This window comes from Eucalyptus grandis, chromosome 1 (genome assembly GCF_016545825.1).
Source record: "Eucalyptus grandis isolate ANBG69807.140 chromosome 1, ASM1654582v1, whole genome shotgun sequence".
Lineage (NCBI taxonomy): Eukaryota > Viridiplantae > Streptophyta > Magnoliopsida > Myrtales > Myrtaceae > Eucalyptus > Eucalyptus grandis.
In genome coordinates this window covers 253642-276269 of record NC_052612.1, presented here as the reverse complement: position 1 = coordinate 276269, position 22628 = coordinate 253642, and the positions used below count along the sequence as shown (strand labels likewise).

At 38.0% G+C, this 22628-nt stretch overlaps 1 protein-coding gene across 1 annotated transcript; it reads right to left on the bottom strand.

The window, feature by feature from the left end:
* Positions 1-10312: 10312 nt before the first annotated feature.
* Positions 10313-11373, bottom strand: LOC104428592. Its single transcript, XM_010041559.3, has 2 exons — positions 11206-11373; positions 10313-11084 (listed from the first exon to the last, which is right to left on the bottom strand). Exons 1-2 carry the CDS (start codon positions 11283-11285, stop codon positions 10775-10777), a joined length of 390 nt encoding a protein of 129 aa, XP_010039861.2. The 5' UTR covers positions 11286-11373; the 3' UTR covers positions 10313-10774.
* Between the last annotated feature and the right edge of the window lie 11255 nt (positions 11374-22628).

Below are 22628 nucleotides of genomic sequence, written 5' to 3'. Positions count from 1 at the left end.
GATCCATTTTAGTTCCGCATTTGTTGCGGAACTATGATGCGTTATGCACGGATACCCAATCCCAAGAACGGACGAAGGAAGAGCTAGACTGAAAAGGCTGATGAAAGAGTTAGCTGATTATCGGTGGCTTGATGGTGATTTAGTATCACACATGGTCAAGGTCAATCGGATGATACAGAAATCATCGGAATGGTTATCTTATACCGGACTTTGAGAAGGTGCCGGCTTTGATGAACACTCTTCCACCCGAATGGCAAGCGGTGTTAGATCGGCTATGGGAGGTCAACGTGGTCCCGGATTACGGGGGCTAGTGGAAGCTTTTGTAAGAGAGTACTATAGGATTGAGTTGGCCAAAACTTCAACTCTTAGATTGAGCACCACATGGCGCAGAGTGAATGCACCTTGGTGGCGACATGAGAGCTCTCCAAAAGTTTTTCCATGGTTGGCAAATATACCTTCAGTTTTCTCAGATGTTTTGACTAATAGATTAGAAGGGACATTCCCTAATTATTTCTTAGATTAGTTTGGGATGTTATTGAGTGTGAATATCTTTTTTCTATGTTGATATTTCTTTTTGGACATATTACTTAGTGTAATAAATTGTTGTATTAGTTGAAAGCATTATTATTTTATTGGATGTAAATTATCTGTTGCTTTTCATTAATTGCTGATTCTTTGTGGGTAATTAGCTGTGGGTAGTTTAGAAGTTTTGTAGCTTCATAGAATTGATTTTGCAAATGACAATCATATTAATGATAATTTTAAGTTAGGATTTTTGGAGGATGATTGGAAACGTAGTGACTTTTGATTCTGAAACCTTACTTGAAATTATTCATTGATATGATGGGTCTCATGCAAATAGGGATGCATAAATGATAGGCATTAATTATTCGTGCATGTATGTCTGATGTGTTCAAAACGATGGTTCAGCAACTAAGAATGTAATTGCTGATATGAACGGCTACTATTTTGAAATATTGAATATGAAGATTCAATATGTGCTGGAAAAGCAAGAAGCACTAGAAGCTCTTGACCATGTTATGGAAGATCTTGAGGATCTTGTGCGCCACCTTGGCTGGTAGAGGACCGCTGACGGCATGTGAGCCGAAAATAGATATTTTCAATGCTGGTTCTAGCTCAGAAAGGGCTTTGTGCTAGAAGCGCAAACGTATTGATTCGTTCAATATGTGGGAATGCAAAGGATCAAGTCCTTATTGCAAGAAATCAAGAGTTAACCAACACAAGAGAGGAAAACGTCCTCAAGTGAAGAAAATGTCAAGGGTGAAATGTTACAATTGTGACAATAGAGGTCACTATGCTCGCGACTGTCGTGAGCCAAAGAAGGCATACACCTCTTGTACATTTGAGAACTTTGCTTATGTGTCAAGTTCTGCATTATAGGCTGAATCCAATCCTTTGTGGAATGTAGATTCGGGAGCGACGAGACCATGTAGCAAAGGATAGAGGATCCTTCATGGAATTCCGACGATACCAATTGGAACTAAGTGGATCTATATTGGAAATAACTCCATAGCTGAAGTTAAAGGGATTAGCACCTGCCAATTGAACATGCATGGTGGACGCATCTTGATGTTCTATATGCTCTGGAGATTCGTCGAAATTTAAGTGTCTGTTTTGGTGTTGGTCAAGCTTAGTTTTTATATGAACTTCCATAATAGAGGTGTAGATTTGTGTTTAGATACAAACTACTATAATTTTGGTCACTTTCTGGATGGTTTTATTGTACTAAATGTTGACTGTGGTGATGTCAATATGTTATTCCCTTGTTTCACGTCTTCTACTTTATATGATAATGATGTGAATATGGTGGCATGCTAGACTTGGTCATATGGGCCAACAACATATGAAAATACTAGTCAAAGAGGGCTTGTTGGGCAATATTGAAAAGTCGATTTGCTTATATATAAGCATTGCCTAGAAGGGAAAACTTGAAAAATGTAAAAGAGCTGAATTTCCTCTGCATTTAATCCATTCTGACGTTTGTGGTTCAATGAATGTGAGAGGAAGGCATGGGGCTGTTTATTTCATCACTTTTATAGATGATTATACTCGAGTCGGATATGTCTATTTGATTTCTCATGAATCTGAAGCATAAGTTGTTTCAGAAGGTTTATGAACCTAACAGAAAATCAATTAGACAAGAAAATAAAGGTATTTAGATCCGATCGATGTTGAGAATATTTATCTGATAAGTTCAGAAAATTATGTGATGAAAAAGGAATAGAAAGATAGTTGTCTATTCCATATACTCCTCAACAAAATGGTGTTGCGGAGAGAATAAACAGAACCCTACTGGAATGGTTAGGTCCAAGATGACGCATGCTAACTTACCTATCACTTTTTGGAGTGATGCGTTGTTAACTGCTGCCAATATACTTAACCAGATGCCTTCCAAATCAATTATTTCCACTTCATATGAGTTATGGACAGTTAAAAAAACTGGACTTAAGTTTTCTTAAGTCATGGGGTTGTGCTGCCTATATTCATGAGTCCTCTCACATGTTTGGGAAATTGAGTCCCAGATAAAAGTAGAGTATTTTAATAAGATACTCCGAACACTCGAAAGGGTATGTGTTCATAGGTGAGCAGGAAAGTGGGAGAATAACTGAATTTTGAATCACGGGATGTCACATTCTTAGTGGATGAATTTCCTAAGAAGGGCGAAATAAGGGAAGATTACTTCCTATTTGAAACCTTGGATCAAGATAATGATATTAATGGAGTTCATTCAAGTGGGAGTAATATGAGAAGTGATGAATTGAATTCAACTCATTCTCAATTACAACCACATGATGAGACAACATCATCATTATCTAATCCAAGTGGGAGCATAATGGGAAATGATGTGCTAAGTGTACAATCTTCCAAACGGCGAACAAGTTGCCAAAGTATTCCCCGTCGACGTTTTGACATTGAAGGGGAAACTTTTATGATTGCTCCACAAGATGAGGATGAGCCAAGAAATATTAATGAGGCTCTTAATTGCCCTAGTAAGGAAAAATGGATTAATGCAATGAAAGAGGAAATGGAGTCAATGAAATCAAACCAAGTCTGGGAACTGGTTGAACTTCCAAAAGGACACAAAGCTATTGGGAACAAGTGAGTTCTCGAAATAAAGCGAAAAGTTTATGGCTCGATAGAAAGGCATAAGGCTCGCCTTGTGGCGAAGAGGTATAATCAACAGGAAGGAATTGATTATTAAGATACATTTTCTCCTGTAGTAAGATTTACCTAGATTCGCATTATTCTGGCAATAATGGTTAGTATGGATCTTGAGTTACATCATATGGATGTAAAGACTGCTTTCCTCAATGGAAAATTAGAGGAAGAAATATATATGGAACAACCTGCTGGTTTCATAGTGAAAGGTCAAGAAGAAAATGTATGTCGACTTTGGGGTCGATATATGGCCTTAAGCGATCGTTAAGACAATGGTATATACGTTTTCATAATGCCATAATGGCATATGACTTTACAATGATAGATAAGGATCATTGTGTATATATCAAAAGATCCTAAGATCAATTTGTGATCATATCATTATATGTTGATGATATACTAATTGCCGGAAGTAATATGGAGTTTGTTAATACTTTTGTCAAAAGTTGGTTGTCTTCCAATTTTGAATTGAAGGATATGGGATTGTAAACCCATAGACACTCCTATTGCAAAAGGTGAAGGATTGAGCCATACAACGTGTCCAAGGACTCCACAAGAGAAGGAACAAATGAAACATGTTCCTTATGCTAGTGTCTTGTTAGAAGCTTTATGTACGCTATGATGTGTACAAGACCTGATATATGTTTTGCAATTGGAATGGTGAGCAGATACCAATCCAATCCATGTCAAGCACATTGGAAAGCCGTTAAAAGAATACTATGGTATCTAAAGGGAACTGCTGATTATATGCTGAGTTATTAAGGAAAGGATCTGCGACTCAAAGGCTATTTTGATACTGATTGGGAAGGAGATTTAGATGAAAGAAAATCTATCTCTGGGTTTGTTTTCTTACCGAATAATGGCACCATATGTTGGAGCAGTAAGAAACAAAATTGTATAGCCTTGTTCACGATGTAAGTTGAGTTCGTGGCATTATCAGCAGCAGTATAAGAAGGTGTTTGGCTTAAGAGATTTTTTGGATCATTTAGGTGTTATTGGAAGTGCTGCAGATTCATTGTTGGTTAACTGTGATAGCCAAGCAGCAAAAGTGTATACCAAAGATCCAAAATATCATGGCAAGACCAAACATATAGATACCAAGTATAATTTCGTCAAAGATATGGTTACACGAAAAGATGTGAACTTATAGTACATACTACGCATAGAATGGTAGCAGATCCTATGACAAAGCCAATACCTAGAGATGTGTTTTGTGGCCATATGAAATCTCTAGGACTGCGTAGAGGCTAATGTACTGAATATTATAATTTTCCCTAAGTGTTCACATATGATGAATTTATGTTTTTTCATCATTAATGCCTATGAATTTTTGTTTGATCTGTATGCATCTTAATGCTCAGTGCATTACTTTAAGTTAGGAAAGTATGTCGGACAGATATGAGATTAGCCCACTCACACGGGTAATCGCCTCTATTTACTATGTGATAAATAGAGATAAGACTGTTTTAAGCTTATTATCTAGGTGATAATCGAGAGCTCAAGCTTAAAACACGTATGTCGCCTTAACTGGGTGTTAAGATGAGGACATAATACTTACTATGTCCGAGAGTAAAATACCCACATATTTTACTTTATCTGTCTATGATGCCGATGTGAGTTCGATGAATTTAGTGAATGAGTAGATATGTGAACTCAAGTTAGACATTGGGTATGTCTGAACTATCATATGTACGGTATTGAAAGGTGTAGACATACGCTCCATGGGAAAGGAGTTGATACCGTAATACGTATTTCATACTACGTATGCATGAGACGACCAATAAGAGTGGCAAAAGTTTGATCTCAACTTCTTCTTTTTTATGTCGTGTGAGACTCTTGAGGAAAAGAGTTCCTCAATTTTTTAGTCCCCTCATGACTCTTACTTATCCTCAAGATTTCTATTTAGTGTTTGCTATCTTAGGATGTTGCCAATGGTCATGTGTTGATTCGATCTAATGGGGCATTTCTAGAAAAGCAAGCTGAACTGAAATTGAGAGTTTGAAGGAAAGAGGAAGATCGAATTTGGAGAATCACATTGTAGTTTTTGTATTCACCGGTTAACTAATTATGACTGTCTTTGTGATAATCATAATTGTGAATACAATATATATATCATTGTTTAAAAGAGATCAAGAGAGATATAAATGTGATCGATCGATCTAAGACGCATACTAAATCTACTCGGAGTGTAATGCCCATTATGAGCTGCTATATATTCCTAATGAGATGTATGGCAACGAGCTCTCAAAGTATCTTGTATCGCACGGATTATTCACCAGTATGAATGTTGAAGAGATAAAGAGAATTATGTTCGGCCCACCATGTGCGAGTGGGAGATGATGGATTTATGAGATGGGCCCTAAGTTGGCCCGTCCGCCCATCTTGGCCCAAAAGGCCCGGCCCACGGGGAATAGGGCCCATGGAAGGAAGGTATAAAGGGAGGAGAGAGAGAGAGAGTGAACGCTTGGCTGAACGTGCGTACGTTCTCTCCCTCGCTCTCTCCAAAAAGACAAAAAAGAACCGTAAGGCAAACGGCACGTTCTTCTTCCTTTCAAGGCGCCATCGGATCGAACAGGACCAGAATTTCTTTTCGATCTTCAGCATTGGTGTCTAATCTGTGGCTAACAAGGTACGCTCGAATCCGTGGTGTGCTTTACGATCGGTGATACGTGTTTTCCCGGGCTTCGTCTTCCGCAATGATTTAGGGGTTCGATTGAGTGTCGAATCCGGTTTTCGGGGATCAGTCATTCCCAACAATGTGTGCGCTGCATTTTTGGGGTTTAATGTGTTGATGGCCTCGGATCCCTGCTTGAATGCGAGCTTGTTGTTCCCGATTCTAACCCCCATCCGCCGATGCACCATACCAGTTGGACGAAATGCCCGAGCGGGACTAGCACGGCTGCTATTAATTTTTTTTCTGTCGCCGTTGCTTGTTTGAGTGAATTTTTGACAAGACCATACATACCATCACCCCTCCGCTTCGTATGATCTTTTTATTTCAATGTTTTCTTTCTTGTAGGTGACGTGACGTGACGTGCTTCGCTAGTGACCGATTCTTGGTATGCGATAAATGAAGTGTGGCGGCGGTGGCGTCAGTCTCAGTCCGACAACTGGTGGAGGTGGAGGTGGAGGTGGAGGTCCGTGAATGCGTGCGACCGCGGCGAGGGGGGGATTCCGGCCTTGGAATTTGTTCCGGAATGCTCTTCGGCAAAGACCACGCGTGAACGAGACGATCGTGTGGAGGGGAAAAGGAAAAGAGATATAAAAATATAAAAAAATAAAACAAACAAAAAGAAGAGAGAGGGAGAAAACGTGCAGAGGGGAGGGGACGGTGGGACAAGACAAGAGAGAGAAGATAAAAACCAAAAGTGAAAAGGACAAGTAACAGAAAAAACAAAGAGAGGGAGGCAGAAACGTTTAAAACAAAGGTGGGGCGTGCGCAAGTCCCGGGTCAGTTTCTTTTTCTTTTATTATTTATAATTTTTTGATATTTTTATTAAAAAAACGAAAAATAAAAAAAATATATATTATTAGTATAATTTTAAGGGCCTAAAATTGATTTTGAAAGTTTTTTTCTCTTAAAAATGCATGAAATATATATATCAAACTTGATGTTTTTTGAAGAGAGGGTATTAAAAGCAGGAAAAATGTTTTCTTTCCCAATATTTTACATTTTTTAATGGACCAAAATATATATATCAAACTTCGATAGGTTTCAAATCCCCACCTCCCCAGGAGATTAGGTACGCGTAAGTTTTAAAAAAGGTATTAATTATGCGGGAGTGAAATTTTATCCCGAATAGGAATTTTACTTGACAAAAAAAAAAAAAATGGATCCATCTCAAATCAATTAGTGGTTATTTCTATTTTGGGAGAGTTCGGCTAAGCCTAATAGTAAGTGAGCCATTAATCTCCGCACATGTCTACGTGCATAAGGGTACCTTAAAAGGGAGGTTGCAACGTTGCTGTATGAGGGAAGGGTAGAAATTCATTTTATGATGGATGAGAAATCAAACCCTCTTAGGAAGCTGGTAAAAAGGAATTTGGACCCGATAACCCGCTCGAACCCATTTTGAGAATTATGATCAAGTCTAATCTCATAATTTTTGGGTTTGTATTGAATGGGCAAATCTAAATAGTTTGGAAAATGGCTAAGATTTATACATACTAAATACGTATATGATATTTAATCTCTTGTATTGAATGGGCAAATCTAAATAGTTTGGAAAATGGCTATACATATTAAGGGGAGAAGGACACTAGACGTGCCAAGACTTGTGTACAGTGTTCATTTTAGTATCAAAAGATTTTTTAAAACAAATTTTCCAATGCCAACTCCAATATGTATGTATGGAAATCCGACATAGCCATTTTCTATTAGTTGCTTAAGTTGACGTGACTCGCCAAAGAGTTTAGTCAGCATGTAAATCCTAAAACGATGCCATCTAGTACCTTTCCGTCAAATAAGAACCTTAAATCCCCAAATTGAAAGAGAACTCTACAATTTCAAACCCTAATTGACCATTGAACCTAAATTCACTCCCTATTTCGATTTGCCCCCAAAATTAACAGCTCAATCTTGCAAATAGAGAGTAGGAGCTTCAGTAGCAACTCACAACCCAAATTTCTCTCCTCATGGGCCCTAATTTTCTCTCACAAACCCTAATTTTCCCTAACAAGCCCTTGTTTTCCCTCCAATCAAATGACATAGAGAGAGAAACACATCTTTACCATGGGCAATGAGCAAGCAATGGAAAGCGGATGGTGAGAGAGGGCGGGCATGCAACGACAAGCAAAGCGACGGCGAGCAAGCGATAGGGAGAGATGCGACAAGGCCAGCCTTTTTACTCAAGTTCAAATGACGTCGCTTTTGCCTCAAACGGTGTGTGATGTTGTTTTGTTAATTACCTAGCCACGTTGGACTGAACTATATATTTTTGCATGTCTACGTGGATTGGGTTTTCAGAAATATAAGATATGTCACTTAAAATTTTTATTTACAATTGACACATAATCAATTTGACTGAAATTTCTCACCATTGGCATTTAAGTAATCGTTTTATTTCTGATTTGGCACTTAAATGAGCCAGTGAAAAGTTTTGGTACTAAAGTGAGCATGATACACAAGTTTTGGCACTCTTATGTCTTTCTCCTGCATATTAACACTTTTTAGGCCTCGTTTATTAATACTGAAAAACGAGTGCTGAAAATTTGAATCCCTAATATTGAGTACTGAATTCTTTACGTTTGAAAACCAAAAAAAATAGTTGTTTGAACCGATGAAATTGGATAATAAATTTGATTAGCTTATTAAAAGACATGGGAGAGTGAAAATTGTTGGAAGGTTTTGACAATATATTTGTAAGGTTATTAACTTCCATTGGATATTTTGATAAGTCAATCAACTAAGTCATTCGTTACTTACTACATCCAATGGCTTTTGACATAAAATACTCAATAAGTTTGTGTGTAATTGGAAATTATCAAACGCATTTAATAACATTGATTGGTTAAAAGCTTAATTTTCAGGACTTAATGTGGTTATCAAGCAGATGCTGAATCTACTTATTAAGTGTTGTGATAGATTTTTGTTGGGTCCTTAAATTGCCTAATAGTTTAAATAACTATTGGGATTAGTACATCACTAAGTAATAAGCCAATATAGGGTCTCTAACATTGTTTAAATAATTTGCCAGATGGGTTAGGTCGACCATGTTTAACCCGTGAAATGAGAGGAATCTTTTTTTCTTTTATTTGAACTGTAGTATAAAATTTAGAACCGTCAAAGTTACAAAATATTCAGGCTTGTCAGCCAACATATGCGAAATATCTTAAATAAATGTAAAATTCATATGATTTCTTGGACTTGTCCCTATTTTTGCTAGACAATGAGGTTAGATGGCTTCATATTAAATGTTAGAGTTTTATTTCTTGAGTTTTTTTATATGGAAAAATTATTCAAAAAGTTCTAAACCTATTGCATTTTACTAATTTAGTCATAAACCTTTCAATTTTGCAAATTGAGTCCTAAACATTTTTACTTTTTACTAGTTGAATCCATCCGACCAATTTTGGCTGGAAGTTGTTAATGTGGACAATGGGCGTGCCACATAAGATGACTTGTGTTAACATGAATATACTTAATAATATGTTAAATATTTTTTCAAATTTATATTCATTTTTTTTCTTTTTCCTTCTTTTCTTTTCTTCTTCCCTCCGCTGGCCTGACCTCAAGCAAGGGCCACCCTTGCTAGCCTCAAGGTGAGGGATGCTTGGGCCTGGGCTGGCAAGGCCTGGGCATCTGATGCTCACCCAGGCGAAGGTCGTTGAGGCATGCCCTCGCCAAATCGAGCAAGGGTTGCCCTCCACTCCGGTGAGGGCAACAGGCTAGTGACCTTCGCCAACCATTGGCGAAGGTCTAGTGGCTAGCGATGGGAAAAGGGAAAAAGAAAAGAAGAGAAAAGGAAAAAAATGAAAAAATAAAAAAAGAAAAAAAAAAGAATAAATAATAATAAATGAAAATTGTCCATATTAGCTCTACCATGCCACATGGGACAGTCAACGTCCATGTCAGCAATTTTTTGCCAAAATTGATAGGATGTTTTCAATTGATGAAAAGTTAAAAAGTTTATAATTTAATTAGCAAAACTAAAAAATTTATGACTGAATTAACAAAAGTACAATAGGTTTAGTAGACAATTTTCCCATTTTATTTCTATTATCTTTGTTGGTTAAAGACTAATGAAATCAGTATAATGTTTTCTTTCGATGGTACCCTTTAACAAGACCAGCTTTCTCATGGTCCCTAGACATTCATTTGTCTGATGTTGCTAGCTCCAATGATTATAGAGATTGTGAAAGTTGTCAAATTTCTACTGAGTTATTTGTTATTCTAAGGAGTTGAGCAAAAGACTTTTGCATTTATTTAGAAGATATCACAAATTAGCAATTAGATTAGTATGGCGATTTTCTACTTAATGGTTTGGCACGCATCGCTTCCATATCAGACCTTGTGAACGGACAGGTTATATGTGACGTGGTCTATAAATGGTGTGGACCGGCATCATTCCAAGTGATCAATCAATTTAACCTTTTGTACTTAAACGATTGGGAGACGTTAAATGCATTTCTTTGTGCCAAACCAAATCCACTCAACATATTATTAGAACCATTTTTATATAGGCCGATGATACATGAGTATGATTGCAACGGGGGCAAAGTAATGAACGAAAGAGAAGAAGATGGCCATGATCAATACCATCGCATCCACACGCGATGATACTGGCGGCGAATTAGAATTACTAGATTCTAGGGATGTTTTGCTAAGACTGTGTGCGGTTGCTCGAGTATTTATTGAGCTCAAGCTTGGCGTGAGATAGATGGACGGCACGCATCATGGAGGGCACATAGATGAGGAGTGCCAGGACGTTGACGGCAATCAAGGTCCCTGTGGCCAGAAGTGTGTCGCTCTCTCCACAAGTGACGTTCCCGAGGAGCACGCGGACCACGTTGGCCATCGACATGGTCAAGTAGACGCACCCGAGGATCGAACCTGTCATCGACAGCATGATCATCAAGTTCCTTACCCCGTCGTTCACGTCCGCGCGGAGCGCTTCCGGTTGTTGGGATCGGACATGAGGTATGTGGAGAGGTTCATCTTGAGAGCTGTGGCGACGAGGCTCGAGAGCAGGAAGCACACGAAGGAAACCACCTCATCGAACAGGAGCACCATTTTCGTCTGGTGGCTGGCTTGGCACTCTTTCCGCGGCTGGAGAGTCTCGGGGTTGGCGCCCGCAATGGATATCCCGACGAACATCGCGAAGGTGAAGAGGGAGTTCACGCTCACCAGATCGTCTAGCACCATTTGGAGATGCTCTATCTGCTGACGCTTCTGTTTCTCGTTCCTATTGCAACAGATTCGTGACGGATAATAAATCAAATGTCAGAGACGCACGCATGCACATAATCATACGTTAGTAATATTGCATGGGAATGGGGAGAGAGAGAGAGAGAGAGAGAGAGGACTTCTTTTGTGTTTTTTCATCTTTATTTTGAACAGAGGACTTCGCTCGAGCAGCAGCATCTCCTTGATCAGTAGACGCCATGATTCAACGATTTCAATGGGATCAAGGGATGGAATGGAGGAGGTAGGAGGGGTTTGAACTTGTTATGTAGCTGGTGCCACTGTGAGATATTCCTTGCCAGAGGTTACAAGCGAGATTATGAGAAAAAGGGGGAAAAAAGACAGAAAACATCAATAGGTTAAGGAAAAAAAAAAAAAGAGGATGCGACGGAACCCTGTTCAGCTGCATTGGCTGCATTTTCGTGAAATACATTGGGTGACCAGATTCTTCCTTCAATAACCAAGTGTAATTAACAGCCTTCTACTTTTTTTTGTATTAACTTGCCAACAGAAACCGATCCGATCATAAAATTGTCCAAACCTAGTAACGAAAAACCTATACATCTCTTTCGCAAAATAAGATCGCACACGATAATCAGATCTTTTCTGCATAAAAATAAGAAAGAATAGGACAATAAACCTCTAATCCATTGTCGTATGACTCCATGTGGCTGCATATGGGTTCTATGTTTCTTGAAGAATAGCTATTCTGCTCCCACTTTCTCTTTTGTACTTTTCATTATAAGTATGTTACTCGAGTTCGATCTTATCCTGCTTCATCTTGAGAAATCCCGACTCGTAGTGACGCAAGGTCTTACAAATGTGGAGAGATGCTTTGGCAATTTCCCATAATTCCTAGGATAATCAACTGTCAATAAGAGCAATCCTATAACGTCATGGGGGAGTTTTCATGAAGATGGAAAAAAAAAAGTGATTGATCCCACAAAAGTCTCTTCGCTAACAATCCTGTCCTCAATCTATTTAAGCAAAGTGAAAAGTAGAAAGCAAAAAGCGGAAAGCTAATCTGATATGCGGAAAGAAGCAATGCGTCTTATTTACTCAGGGGTCCAAAGTATTTAACATATAGAAAATTGAGGATTGGCAAATGTGACCTTCAAGTTTCATATGGTGATATTGCTTCCACAGTTTCCGTCTTCTTCTTTGAATGAAAAAAGTATTAATTCGATTAATTCATTTGCATCACTAGACATACACTATATGCAGAACAGATAGGTAAATATTATATAATGGATTTAAAAAGTGAAAATTCTTCATCTACTCTTGTACTTTCAATAGTATAATACATTTCAAGTTATAACAGTGACAATAATCATAACTTTGTAAAAGAAAAGGAAATATCGCACAAAATATATATATAATATATACATATGCACGCGTTTGGGATCCACTTTACTATAATATATTATCAAGAGGTTTCCCTTTACTCTTCTCTTGACAAAGATATTTTGGAAAATAAAAGAATCACTTCATTAAGTTGAATGTGTTAAATGTGAGAAAAGTCAATTTTGCCAATTCACATTTATTAAAAGTATATCATCAAGAGATTTTCCTACTATACATTCACTACTATACATTCACTTTTCTCTTCCCAAAACTCTTCAATTTTTACATGGAAAAAAAAAAAGGAAACATTCCATTAAGTAATGCACTGATGTGCGGAAGTCAATTTTAGCACAATAAATTAGATTAGATAAGTATTGAGATTAGATTATATACTAGATTGTATTAGACAGAAATTATTCATTAAGATATTTTCTTTCTCCAATAAGGTGAGCCTTGGGGGAATTCAAAGGTCATGATCTTATACTTAACTACCCCAACTATGGGTTACAAATTTACAATTTCACCTACTCACCCAAGAACACTCCCTCTAATCTCGAGGTCAAGACTTGGTCGACCGATGAAATTTCTCATATTGAGACTAAATTATATGAACACAATCAAGTTATCAAATTGTTTCTGGTTTTATATAATTTATGGATGACGGATATATATATATAAAGGGAAAGTTGCTAAGATCCCCAACCCTTTCTATAAAGAGAAATACTCGTTCCTTCTCTCAATGTAATAGAGTGTGGCCCAACTCTTTTCGATAATGTCACAGTCCCAGGGTATCTGTTTTGGGCTTAGACAAGCTTCTAATCAATTAGGTTATCCTTATGCCGTCAGAGAAAATGTGGTACAATGACGGTCGTAGGGATGTAAGGAAAGTCGTCTCCTTGAAGAACAGGATCGAGAGGAAATCACATTGGCCCCTATTATGTAGTCCCTAAGTGAATCCTTTTTGTTCCCCTTCTCTCTCACGGTCGTCGTATAACTGAGTCAGAGTCAGCACCTTCTAATGCTTGGGCTCGCACCTGACACAATCAAGGTCATTCATGACCCCGTACTCCATTTGGGCTCAATTGAGCCTAACTCGCTTAAATTTTCAAGGGGTTGAGTTCGACTTGGTTGGGCGGGAAAATTTTAGTAGGGATAAGGATGCCGAAAGTGCCATAAATTTCATATAGTGCTTACTTAAATATTATAACTTCTTTTATGATTACTTCAATACTATAACTTTCAAAAAAAAAAAAAAAAAAATTAGTTAAGTGCTATAACTTTCAATCGATCATTTGAATAATATAACTTTTTAAAAACATTCACCCAAGTGCCATAAACCCAATGTGGCATTACACTTGTGGTGTTATTTTCTCATTTTTAGTCAAAACTTCGAGCCTGAGCTCAAGTTCTCAAATTTGAAAATGCAATAAAGTAGAAAGAGATTCATTTAGGGAAGTGAAATTTTTAACATACTTCACTTAATATTTTATTAGCTCTTGCTATAAATAAGTGTGAAATCGATAGGACTACCTATTGATGTTATGCCACTATAATTATGTCGACTGTTCACGTTATCTTCTGTAAGAGTTATGGCTATGATAGCAAATACAAATTATTTTGCACTGTTCTCTTTATCCTGTACTTGAATTCCTTCTATAAGAGGGTCATAATTCAAATTTATGCCCTCCAATTGAGCGAATCTATTAGGTTATGCATATCTTTGTAACCCTAGCAAAAGGGAAGCACTGGTTCTTGCTGGGGCAACACTCCATGCTGTCAGTAATGTGAGTGAGGCACGCAAAGTCATATGTTCTTTTGGTTTCTGTTCTTGAAAGTTTTGCCTGTCTTCCTTTTTGAATTGTCTTGTGCATGAAGCAAGCTCGTGCTATCAGGTGCTACGTGCTGTAGAGCCCATTTGTTGCATACTTTTATGTTGTTAAACTAGGTGTAAAATTAGAAAGAAACAGAATGGTAAAACCTTATTTTACCTTCAGTAGAGGAAGGACAAACATAATGCTGATGGAAAATACTTTGTGGCATTTTATGTCATTACCAATCGCCTTCTCTCTATGTTGAGCAAGTATTTTCAAGTTTCCATTGAGTCTAGGACTACAAAACACATGACATCATTTATTTCATCTTATCGAATACCATACTTAATGGTACTGTTAGTCAGAAGAAAGGTCACGTCAGTGTAGAGAAGCTCCGTCAGTGATAGGTTTCCCCAACTAATCAAGTTGGCTGTACTGGGAGTCTGAGGTGTTTGTCGCAAGAGATTTTTTTTGCCTTTCTCAAATGTAGATGGTTGATATCTTATAAGTTGATTTTCTCTCTGTGGACAGGAATATCTAGTGAAGAATGCTAACGGAATGGAACTAATGTCGATGTTGGACTTTTTTGGTGCAATTATTAGCGCTATACAAATGTATCCTTTTAGGTCTTGATTAACTAATGTCCGGATACGAGGCTGATATTATGGCGTCAAAAGATCCATCATTTTCACTGGTCTTATTTCCTGTGTTGTTTCACGGGCAAATGTCTCGCATTTGGTTGAATTTAGCCTTCTGTTCCGATCGTTCTCATTCCTGATGGGACTTGCACTAATGTTACCTTTGCTTTTGCAATCATTCAAAGTAGTTGATGGGAGAACGGTAATAATTCGAACAATATCGAATCAACGCAGCGGAATAAAATAATCTCTCATCTTGTGTAAACCTAATAGGAATTGATATAGTAGAGTAAAATAAATACCAAGCACGCGAACACAAGACGATTTTTTACGTGGAAAACCTCCTCGATGTGAGGAAATAAAAAACCACGGGACCGGAGTCCACCTGAAAATCTTCACTATCAATAAAATTGTTCTTCTCTAGTAAATACTAGAGGTACATAGCAACAAAAACCTCAACAACATAATTCTTGGAATACACATGAATTTCACAAGAGATCAAGGACACATTTGACCAAAAACGCAGGTTTTGATCAATCCATGAAAAACCTAATGTAAGGAGCTTCAAACAAAAATCAAACCTTTCAGATTCGATTAAATTGCGCCACGAACATGCTGACAAAATTTCAGCTCAATCGGACCACGAATCGACCTCCGACGCCAGCTTGATGTAAATCGATATGCCCAAAACTCATTTTCTGCTTTCTCTTTTTCTCTTATTACTATTTCCTTTTCTACTGCTACATTTTTATATAGATAATGAGAAACCCTATTTCCTCATATAATTTATGATATGGGCTCAAGCCCTTTTGGGCTTGCAACTCATTGGGCTTCCTCCACATAGGAGTGAACCCGGCTAACAAATCTCCCCTCACGACAATGTGGAGGGATTCACCATCCCTGTTATCAAACGGCAATGTTCAAGCTTCTCTCTTGGTAGAGTCTTCGTCATCATATCGGAGCCATTATGATCAGTATGAATTTTCTCAAGTTCCAACAACTTTTCATCTAGAACATCCCTTATCCAATGATATCTAACATCAATATGTTTCGATCTAGAATGAAAAGATGAATTCTTACCAAGATAAATTATGCTTTGATTATCACAAAATAGCACATACCTCTTTTGCTTGAACCCAAGTTCTTCTAAGAACTTCTTCATCCATAGCACTTTACTAGCTTCAATAAATTTATCGGTTGTAGAAAGTGCATCTCTTTAATGCAACAACACTTCGCAATCTTGACTTCCATGACACATGACAGCTCCACCAGCAAAAGAAATCAAATAACCAGAAGTAGATTTACAAGTATCAATATCTCCTGCCAAGTCGGAATCTGTGTATCCAACTAACTCAAGTTTCCCGATCCCGAAACTGAGTTTCAAATTTGAAGTTCCCCGAAGATACCTCATAATCCACTTCACTGCATTCCAGTGCTCTCTGCCTGGATTTGACAAATAGCGACTAACAACGCCAATTGCATGCGCCAAGTCTGGGCGTGTACATACCATCGCATACATTAAGCTTCCTACAGCTGAAGCATATGGAATACTTTCCATATCTTTCTTCTCTTTATCAGTCGTAGGACTTTGCATCATATTTAACTTAAAGTGGGCAGCAAGAGGAGTACTAACCACTTTAGCATTGTCCATGTAAAATTTCTAAAGGATCTTCTCGATATATTTCTCTTGCGACAAAAATAACTTCTTAGCATCTCTGTCTCGGGTAATTCTAATGCCAAGAATCTGCTTCGCCAAGCCCAAGTCTTTCATGGCAAAAGACTTGCTCAAGCATTTCTTCAATAACTCAATTCTTGAAGCATTCCCGCCAACAATCAGCATATCATCAACATAAAGCAAGAGAATAATAAAGTCATCATCAGAAATTTTTTGGACAAACACACAATTATCCGAGAAAGTCTTCTTATAGCCATGTTTTGTCATAACTGACGCAAATTTCTTATACCACTGTCTCGGTGCTTGTTTTAGGCCATAGAGACTTTTCTTCAATTTGCACACATAATCCTCTTTCCCTTTCACTTTGAAACCCTCAGGTTGTTCCATGTATATCTCTTCCTCCAAGTCACCATGTAGGAAGGCCGTTTTAACATCCATTTGCTCAATTTCTAAATCTAGGCTAGCTGCCAAGCTTAGTACCACACGGATAGAAGACATTTTCACTACCGGAGAAAATATATCATCAAAATCAATACCCTTTCTCTGACCGAACCCCTTAACAACCAATCTAGCTTTGTACCGTGGTTGTAAAGTATGTTCATCTTGCTTCAACCTATATACCCACTTGTTCTCCAAAGCTCTTTTACCTTTAGGTAACTTCACCAATTCAAAAGTATGATTATCATAAAGTGACTGCATCTCATCTCGCATAGCATCGAACCAATTGCTTTTGTACTCATCTTCTATTGCTTCGCATAACACTCGGTTTACCCGCATCAGTCAATAATACATACTCATCTTCAGAATACCTGGTGGAAGGTCGTCGGTCTCTAACGGATCTCCGAACTGGAACATCCAGTGGAACATCTAATTGAGCCTCTGGTTTAGGAATACTATTATCTATTTCAACATGTTCAGGAACATGTGCGTTATTTGGAACATTGACTTCTGCTGCTCTTCATCAACCTGTGTAGGAATATTTGTAAGAGGAACTGGATCTAAATCAACCAGATTATCACTAACCTGTGGTGCTGAAATCATCTTCGATTTCTCAATATCCTCTATTGTTTGATCTTCCATAAACACAACGTCTCTGCTTCTTACAATTTTCTTTTCAAGTGGATCATAAAATTTGTAGTCAAGCATATCCTATCCATAACCAATAAATATGCACTGTCGTGTTTTCACATCAAGTTTAGACCTCTCATCTTTGGGAACATGCACAAATGCTTTGCACCCAAATACACGCAAATAATCATAAGAAACTTCTTTGCCTGTCCAAACTCTATTAGGAACATCAAACTCTAAAGGAACACATGGAGTAAGATTTAATACATGCACAACTGTACTTAAAGCCTCACCCCAAAAGGATCTAGATAGCTTTGATTGTGAAAGTAAGCATATTACCCTTTCAACCAATGTTCTGTTCATTCTCTCAGCTAAGCCATTTAACTGAGGCGTCTTGGGAGGTGTCTTTTGATGTCGAATACCTTGTTGTCGCAGTATTCATCAAAAGGTCCAATATACTCTCCCCGTTATCAATTCGATGCATTTCAATTTATTTCAGTCTGTCTCTCAAGCGAAGCCTGAAATTGCTTAAAAGCATCTAACACTTGATTTTAGTTTTCAAGGTATAAATCCAAAATTTCCTTGAAAAATCATCTATGAAGGTAACAAAATAAAGAGAGCCACCAAGTGATTTTTTTTTTCATAGGACCGCAAACATCAGAATGCATTAAATCCAGTATACCTGACTTTCTTGAAGGATGGGAGCTTTTAAATGCAACTCTGTTCTGTTTTCCTGCTAAACAGTGAGCACACTTCTTTAGTGCTGAACTTTTCAATCTTGAAAGGAGCTTCTTCTTGGCCAATATTGACAAACCCTTCTCACTGATGTGATTGAGCCTCTTATGCCATAACTCAGCTGCATCTTCGCTATCTACTGCATTAATTTTGTCTCGTAGACAACTTTGCGCATAATGTATAACGAAGAATATTTTTCACCTCTAGCCACAACAAGAGAACCTTTGGTAAGTTTCCATTGACCATCATTGAAGGTGCTGCAATACCCCTCATCATCCAACTTGCCCGTAGAAATCAAATTCAAGCGGATATCGGTATATGTTTAACATTATTCAATACTAACCTTGTGCCATTGCTGGTTTCTAGGCACACATCACCGATGCCTACAGATTGAGCTAGTCCATTGTTTCCCATCTTCACAGATCCAAAGTCACCTGACCTGTATGATGTAAAGAAATCCCTACGAGATGTAGCATGAACGGATGAACCACTATCAATTACCTAATTGGTCTCATGAGAAACAAAATTCACCACATCACCATCAAAAATAGTGAGAAAGTCTTCTTTAAGTGCAGCGACACGATTGTCATCACTGTCATCATCACTTTTCTTCTCTTTACCTTTCTCCTTTTGTTTCTCCCTTTTTAACTGGCGACAAAATCTCTGAATATGTCCCTTCTAATGACAATAATGGCACTCAACATTAGCAAATTTATTATACTTACCTCTGCTTTTGTCTCGACTTTTATCTCTATTTCTCAGACCTCGAGACTCACTTCTCCCCCTTTTCTCAACAACCAAGGCATCAGAATGTGAAGAGGACGATCCCTGTGTCTTCCTTCTCATCACTTCATTCAAAATACTACTCTTGGCTAAATCCATGGTAATTGTACCATCCGGGGCAGAATTAGACAAAGATGTTCGGAACGTCTCCCATGAGTCCGACAAAGTACCAAGCAACCATAGTGCTTGTATCTTATCATCAAACTTGATTCCCATTGCAGCCAACTGATTTATAATTCCTTGAAAAGAATTTAAATGATCAGTCAAACGAATACCATCATGATATCTCAGAGCCATCATCTGTTTTATCAAAAATAACTTATTATTCACAGTCTTTCGAGCATATAACTGTTCGAGCTTATCCCATAAACTGCGTGCATGTGTTTCCTCAATAATATGGTTTAAAACATTATCATCTACCCACTGCCTGATATAACCACACACTTGACGATGAAATATAGACCATTCAACATCAGTTTTATTCTCTGGTTTCTCCTCAGCAAATACAGGCAAATAAAAATCTCACATATAAAAGATCTTCCATCTTCCCTTTTCAGATATGATAATTCCAACCATTCAGTGTAACCATTCTACTCTTATTTGTTTCCATTGTTTAACACAAGGCAGAAAAATCAAGCAATAACATGTTGCTATGATACCACTCTGATGGGAGAACGGTAATAATTCGAACAATATTGAATCAACGCGGCGGAATAAAATAATCTCCCATCTTGTGTAAACCTAATAGGAATTGATATAGTAGAGTAAAATAAATACCAAGCACGCGAACACAAGACGATTTTTTACGTGGAAAACCTCCTCGATGTGAGGAAATAAAAAACCACGGACCGGAGTCCACCGAAAATCTTCACTATCAATAAAATTGTTCTTCTCTAGTAAATACTAGAGGTACATAGCAGCAAACACCTCAAGAACATAATTCTTGGCAATATACATGAATTTCACAAGAGATCAAGGATAAATCTGATCAAAAACGCAGGTTTTGATCAATCCACGAAAAACCTGATGTATGGAGCTTCAAACGAAAATCAAACCGTTCATATTCGATTAAATTGCACCACGAACATGCTGACAAAATTTCAGCTCAATCGGACCACGAATCGACCTCCGACGCCACTTGATGTAAATCGATATCCCCAAACTCCATTTTCTCGCTTTTCTTTTTCTTGTCACTATTTCCTTTTCTCGCCGCTACCTCTTTTTATAGATAATGAGAAACCCTATTTCCTCATATAACTTATTATATGGGCTCAAGCCCTTTTTGGGCTTGCAACTCATTGGGCTTCCTCCACATAGGAGTGAACCCAGCTAACAGTAGTTTCATCTCCGTGTGTGGTAGACAATGTTTTTGGAGTCGACGTGTTCCTGAAATTGTCCTTAATGTTCATACAAAGCTTTCTTGAGCACAATGAGCTCAAATCTATTCATTGGTCGCTGGAGCAGCAAATCTCTCTCTCTCTCTCTCTCTCTCTCTCCCCATGTGTACCTATAAACATATGTATCAGACAAAGGCGTCCACTACGTTTCTAATGAATGCGAATGGGTTTCCATGTGCACAAGCACAAACACCTGTACAGAGTTGCCATCTGCGCATGCACTCTCTTTTGGCCTTTTAAATTTATCCGTACTTGTAAAAAAGTTTAGAAGCTGCCTATCTGAAATGTAACTAGCTTCGAACTATATCATCCTTTAATACACTTGATTGACTCAGAGATCTTCAGAACCGCTCAATGCAAGAAGCAGGAAATGATGAATCACGTGAATGTAAATCAGTGGGCTTCTCAATAACCACTTAATTTTATTCTTGCGCTGTTTACAGAAATTTGGAGACAGAAAAGACTTGAGACGATGGTTGTTGCCCTTCGTTAAGAATCAAGCATTTAAGTGCCAAATGTCTGTTATATTTTGTTCAGATGTATGGTTTTCACGTATGCAAATCTCATTGCAAATGTTTTTTGTTTATCCCAATCAAAGAACGAGAGTAAGAGCTTGGAAATTTGGAAAGGATGCTTATGGAAAGATTCTAGGGGAGTTTCTCATTTCAGCTTTATTTGCGCTACTCTATTATCAGATAATCAACAAACTTAAGTCAACTCATAACTGCAAAATGTGGAAATTATATTTACTTCATCAGTTTTCTGGAGTTGCCTCTGTATTAAGCCTATTATTATCAGTTATTTTGTTGATGGGATTTAACTAAGATGAACGTGCTTAAGACTTCACTGATATGCTTATATATGCCGTTTGCTGACTAGACCCTGAAAAAGTACCCTCTTTTTGAAGGAATCTTTATTTTAACTGGTGCGGGCACTACCTTTCTAGGGATTTGCACTGGCTATACTCCTGTTCTACTCATTTGTCCCGATTTTGCTGAAGGTTTGATTTCAAGACATTAGATTTTCTGGTTGTGCAGTTGTTTGCAACATGAGATCCATCAAAATTTTCGTTTGCAGATAAATGGGTCTACAATGCTCGACCTGTCTCAATTGACCTCAGACATGGGCCGTCTTTATTTGCGTCTTTGCTTACCATGAGAAGGTTTATTCGCAGGATATTTGGCATGATTGGGATTTAGACCTCATCTACGCCGCTTTGTGTTGATGTTAATCCATTTACAGGTTAATTGGATGTACTTTGGGGGCCTTTGCTGCTGTTGCAGTCGGTCTGGTCATTTATTGAGGGTGAGCAGCTAATGGATTTTCAGATCTATTAGTTGGTTTCACTCACATTTGCTCGTTGAAAGACCCACTTTTGTCAGTCTGCCTCCAGTAGCTTGTTCAAGCAGTTCAACTTCAGGAATCACATCACTTGATAACCTCGCCTCACAAAAGTAAAGTAAATCTGTCTCGTCTCCCTTGGAAATCAATTAGACTGGTAGAGATTGCTTTATAACTTTAAGGAATGTCCCATTCTTCTCTCTGAGTTTTCTGGGTACTTTTGGCAGGTTTCTAAACTCTTTTAAACCTTATTTTCAAGATGTTGGGCAATTTGGCGTCTTTCCAGGACTTTTAGGTTCTGTGGTGTCTGCTATTAAAATAGAGTATATCTAATTTAATTCTGATAAAAGACGATATCTTCAAGTGTAGTGACGACGAGTGGTCCATAAATAAATGGTTTATTGTGTAAAACTGATTATAGCAAGTCTGGCTTTTGTGTGGAGAAGACAAAGAAGGCCACAAAAAACGGGCCAATGTTGCTGATGAGAATGTCAAGAGGAGCAAGAGATTTGATGAGGAGGCCTGCTCAGTCAGGCAGGATTGAAATTGCGGCACAAAAACAGAGGTCATAAGAAAGAACGAAATTACTAGTGGCAGCAACTCAGGCGGAAAGATTCAGTGCAATACCGAAATTGCCTAGTGGCAGGTAAAGATATGAGGGGAGGTGTGACCGGTCTTTTCTCTGTTAAGTATTCCCAGGAGTTTGGCCTCAATAACGACTCTCGGCTCAGGTCCATCGCAAGTGCTACTCAA

What these genes read in the sequence shown, in the direction of transcription:
- LOC104428592 (XM_010041559.3), bottom strand. Translation starts at nt 11,285, where the DNA reads ATGGCGTCTACTGATCAAGGAGATGCTGCTGCTCGAGCGAAGTCCTCT. An exon ending in GATGAAAAAACACAAAAGAA is followed by an intron (nt 11,085 to 11,205) that starts GTCCTCTCTCTC and finishes CTGTTGCAATAG; the next exon opens with GAACGAGAAACAGAAGCGTC.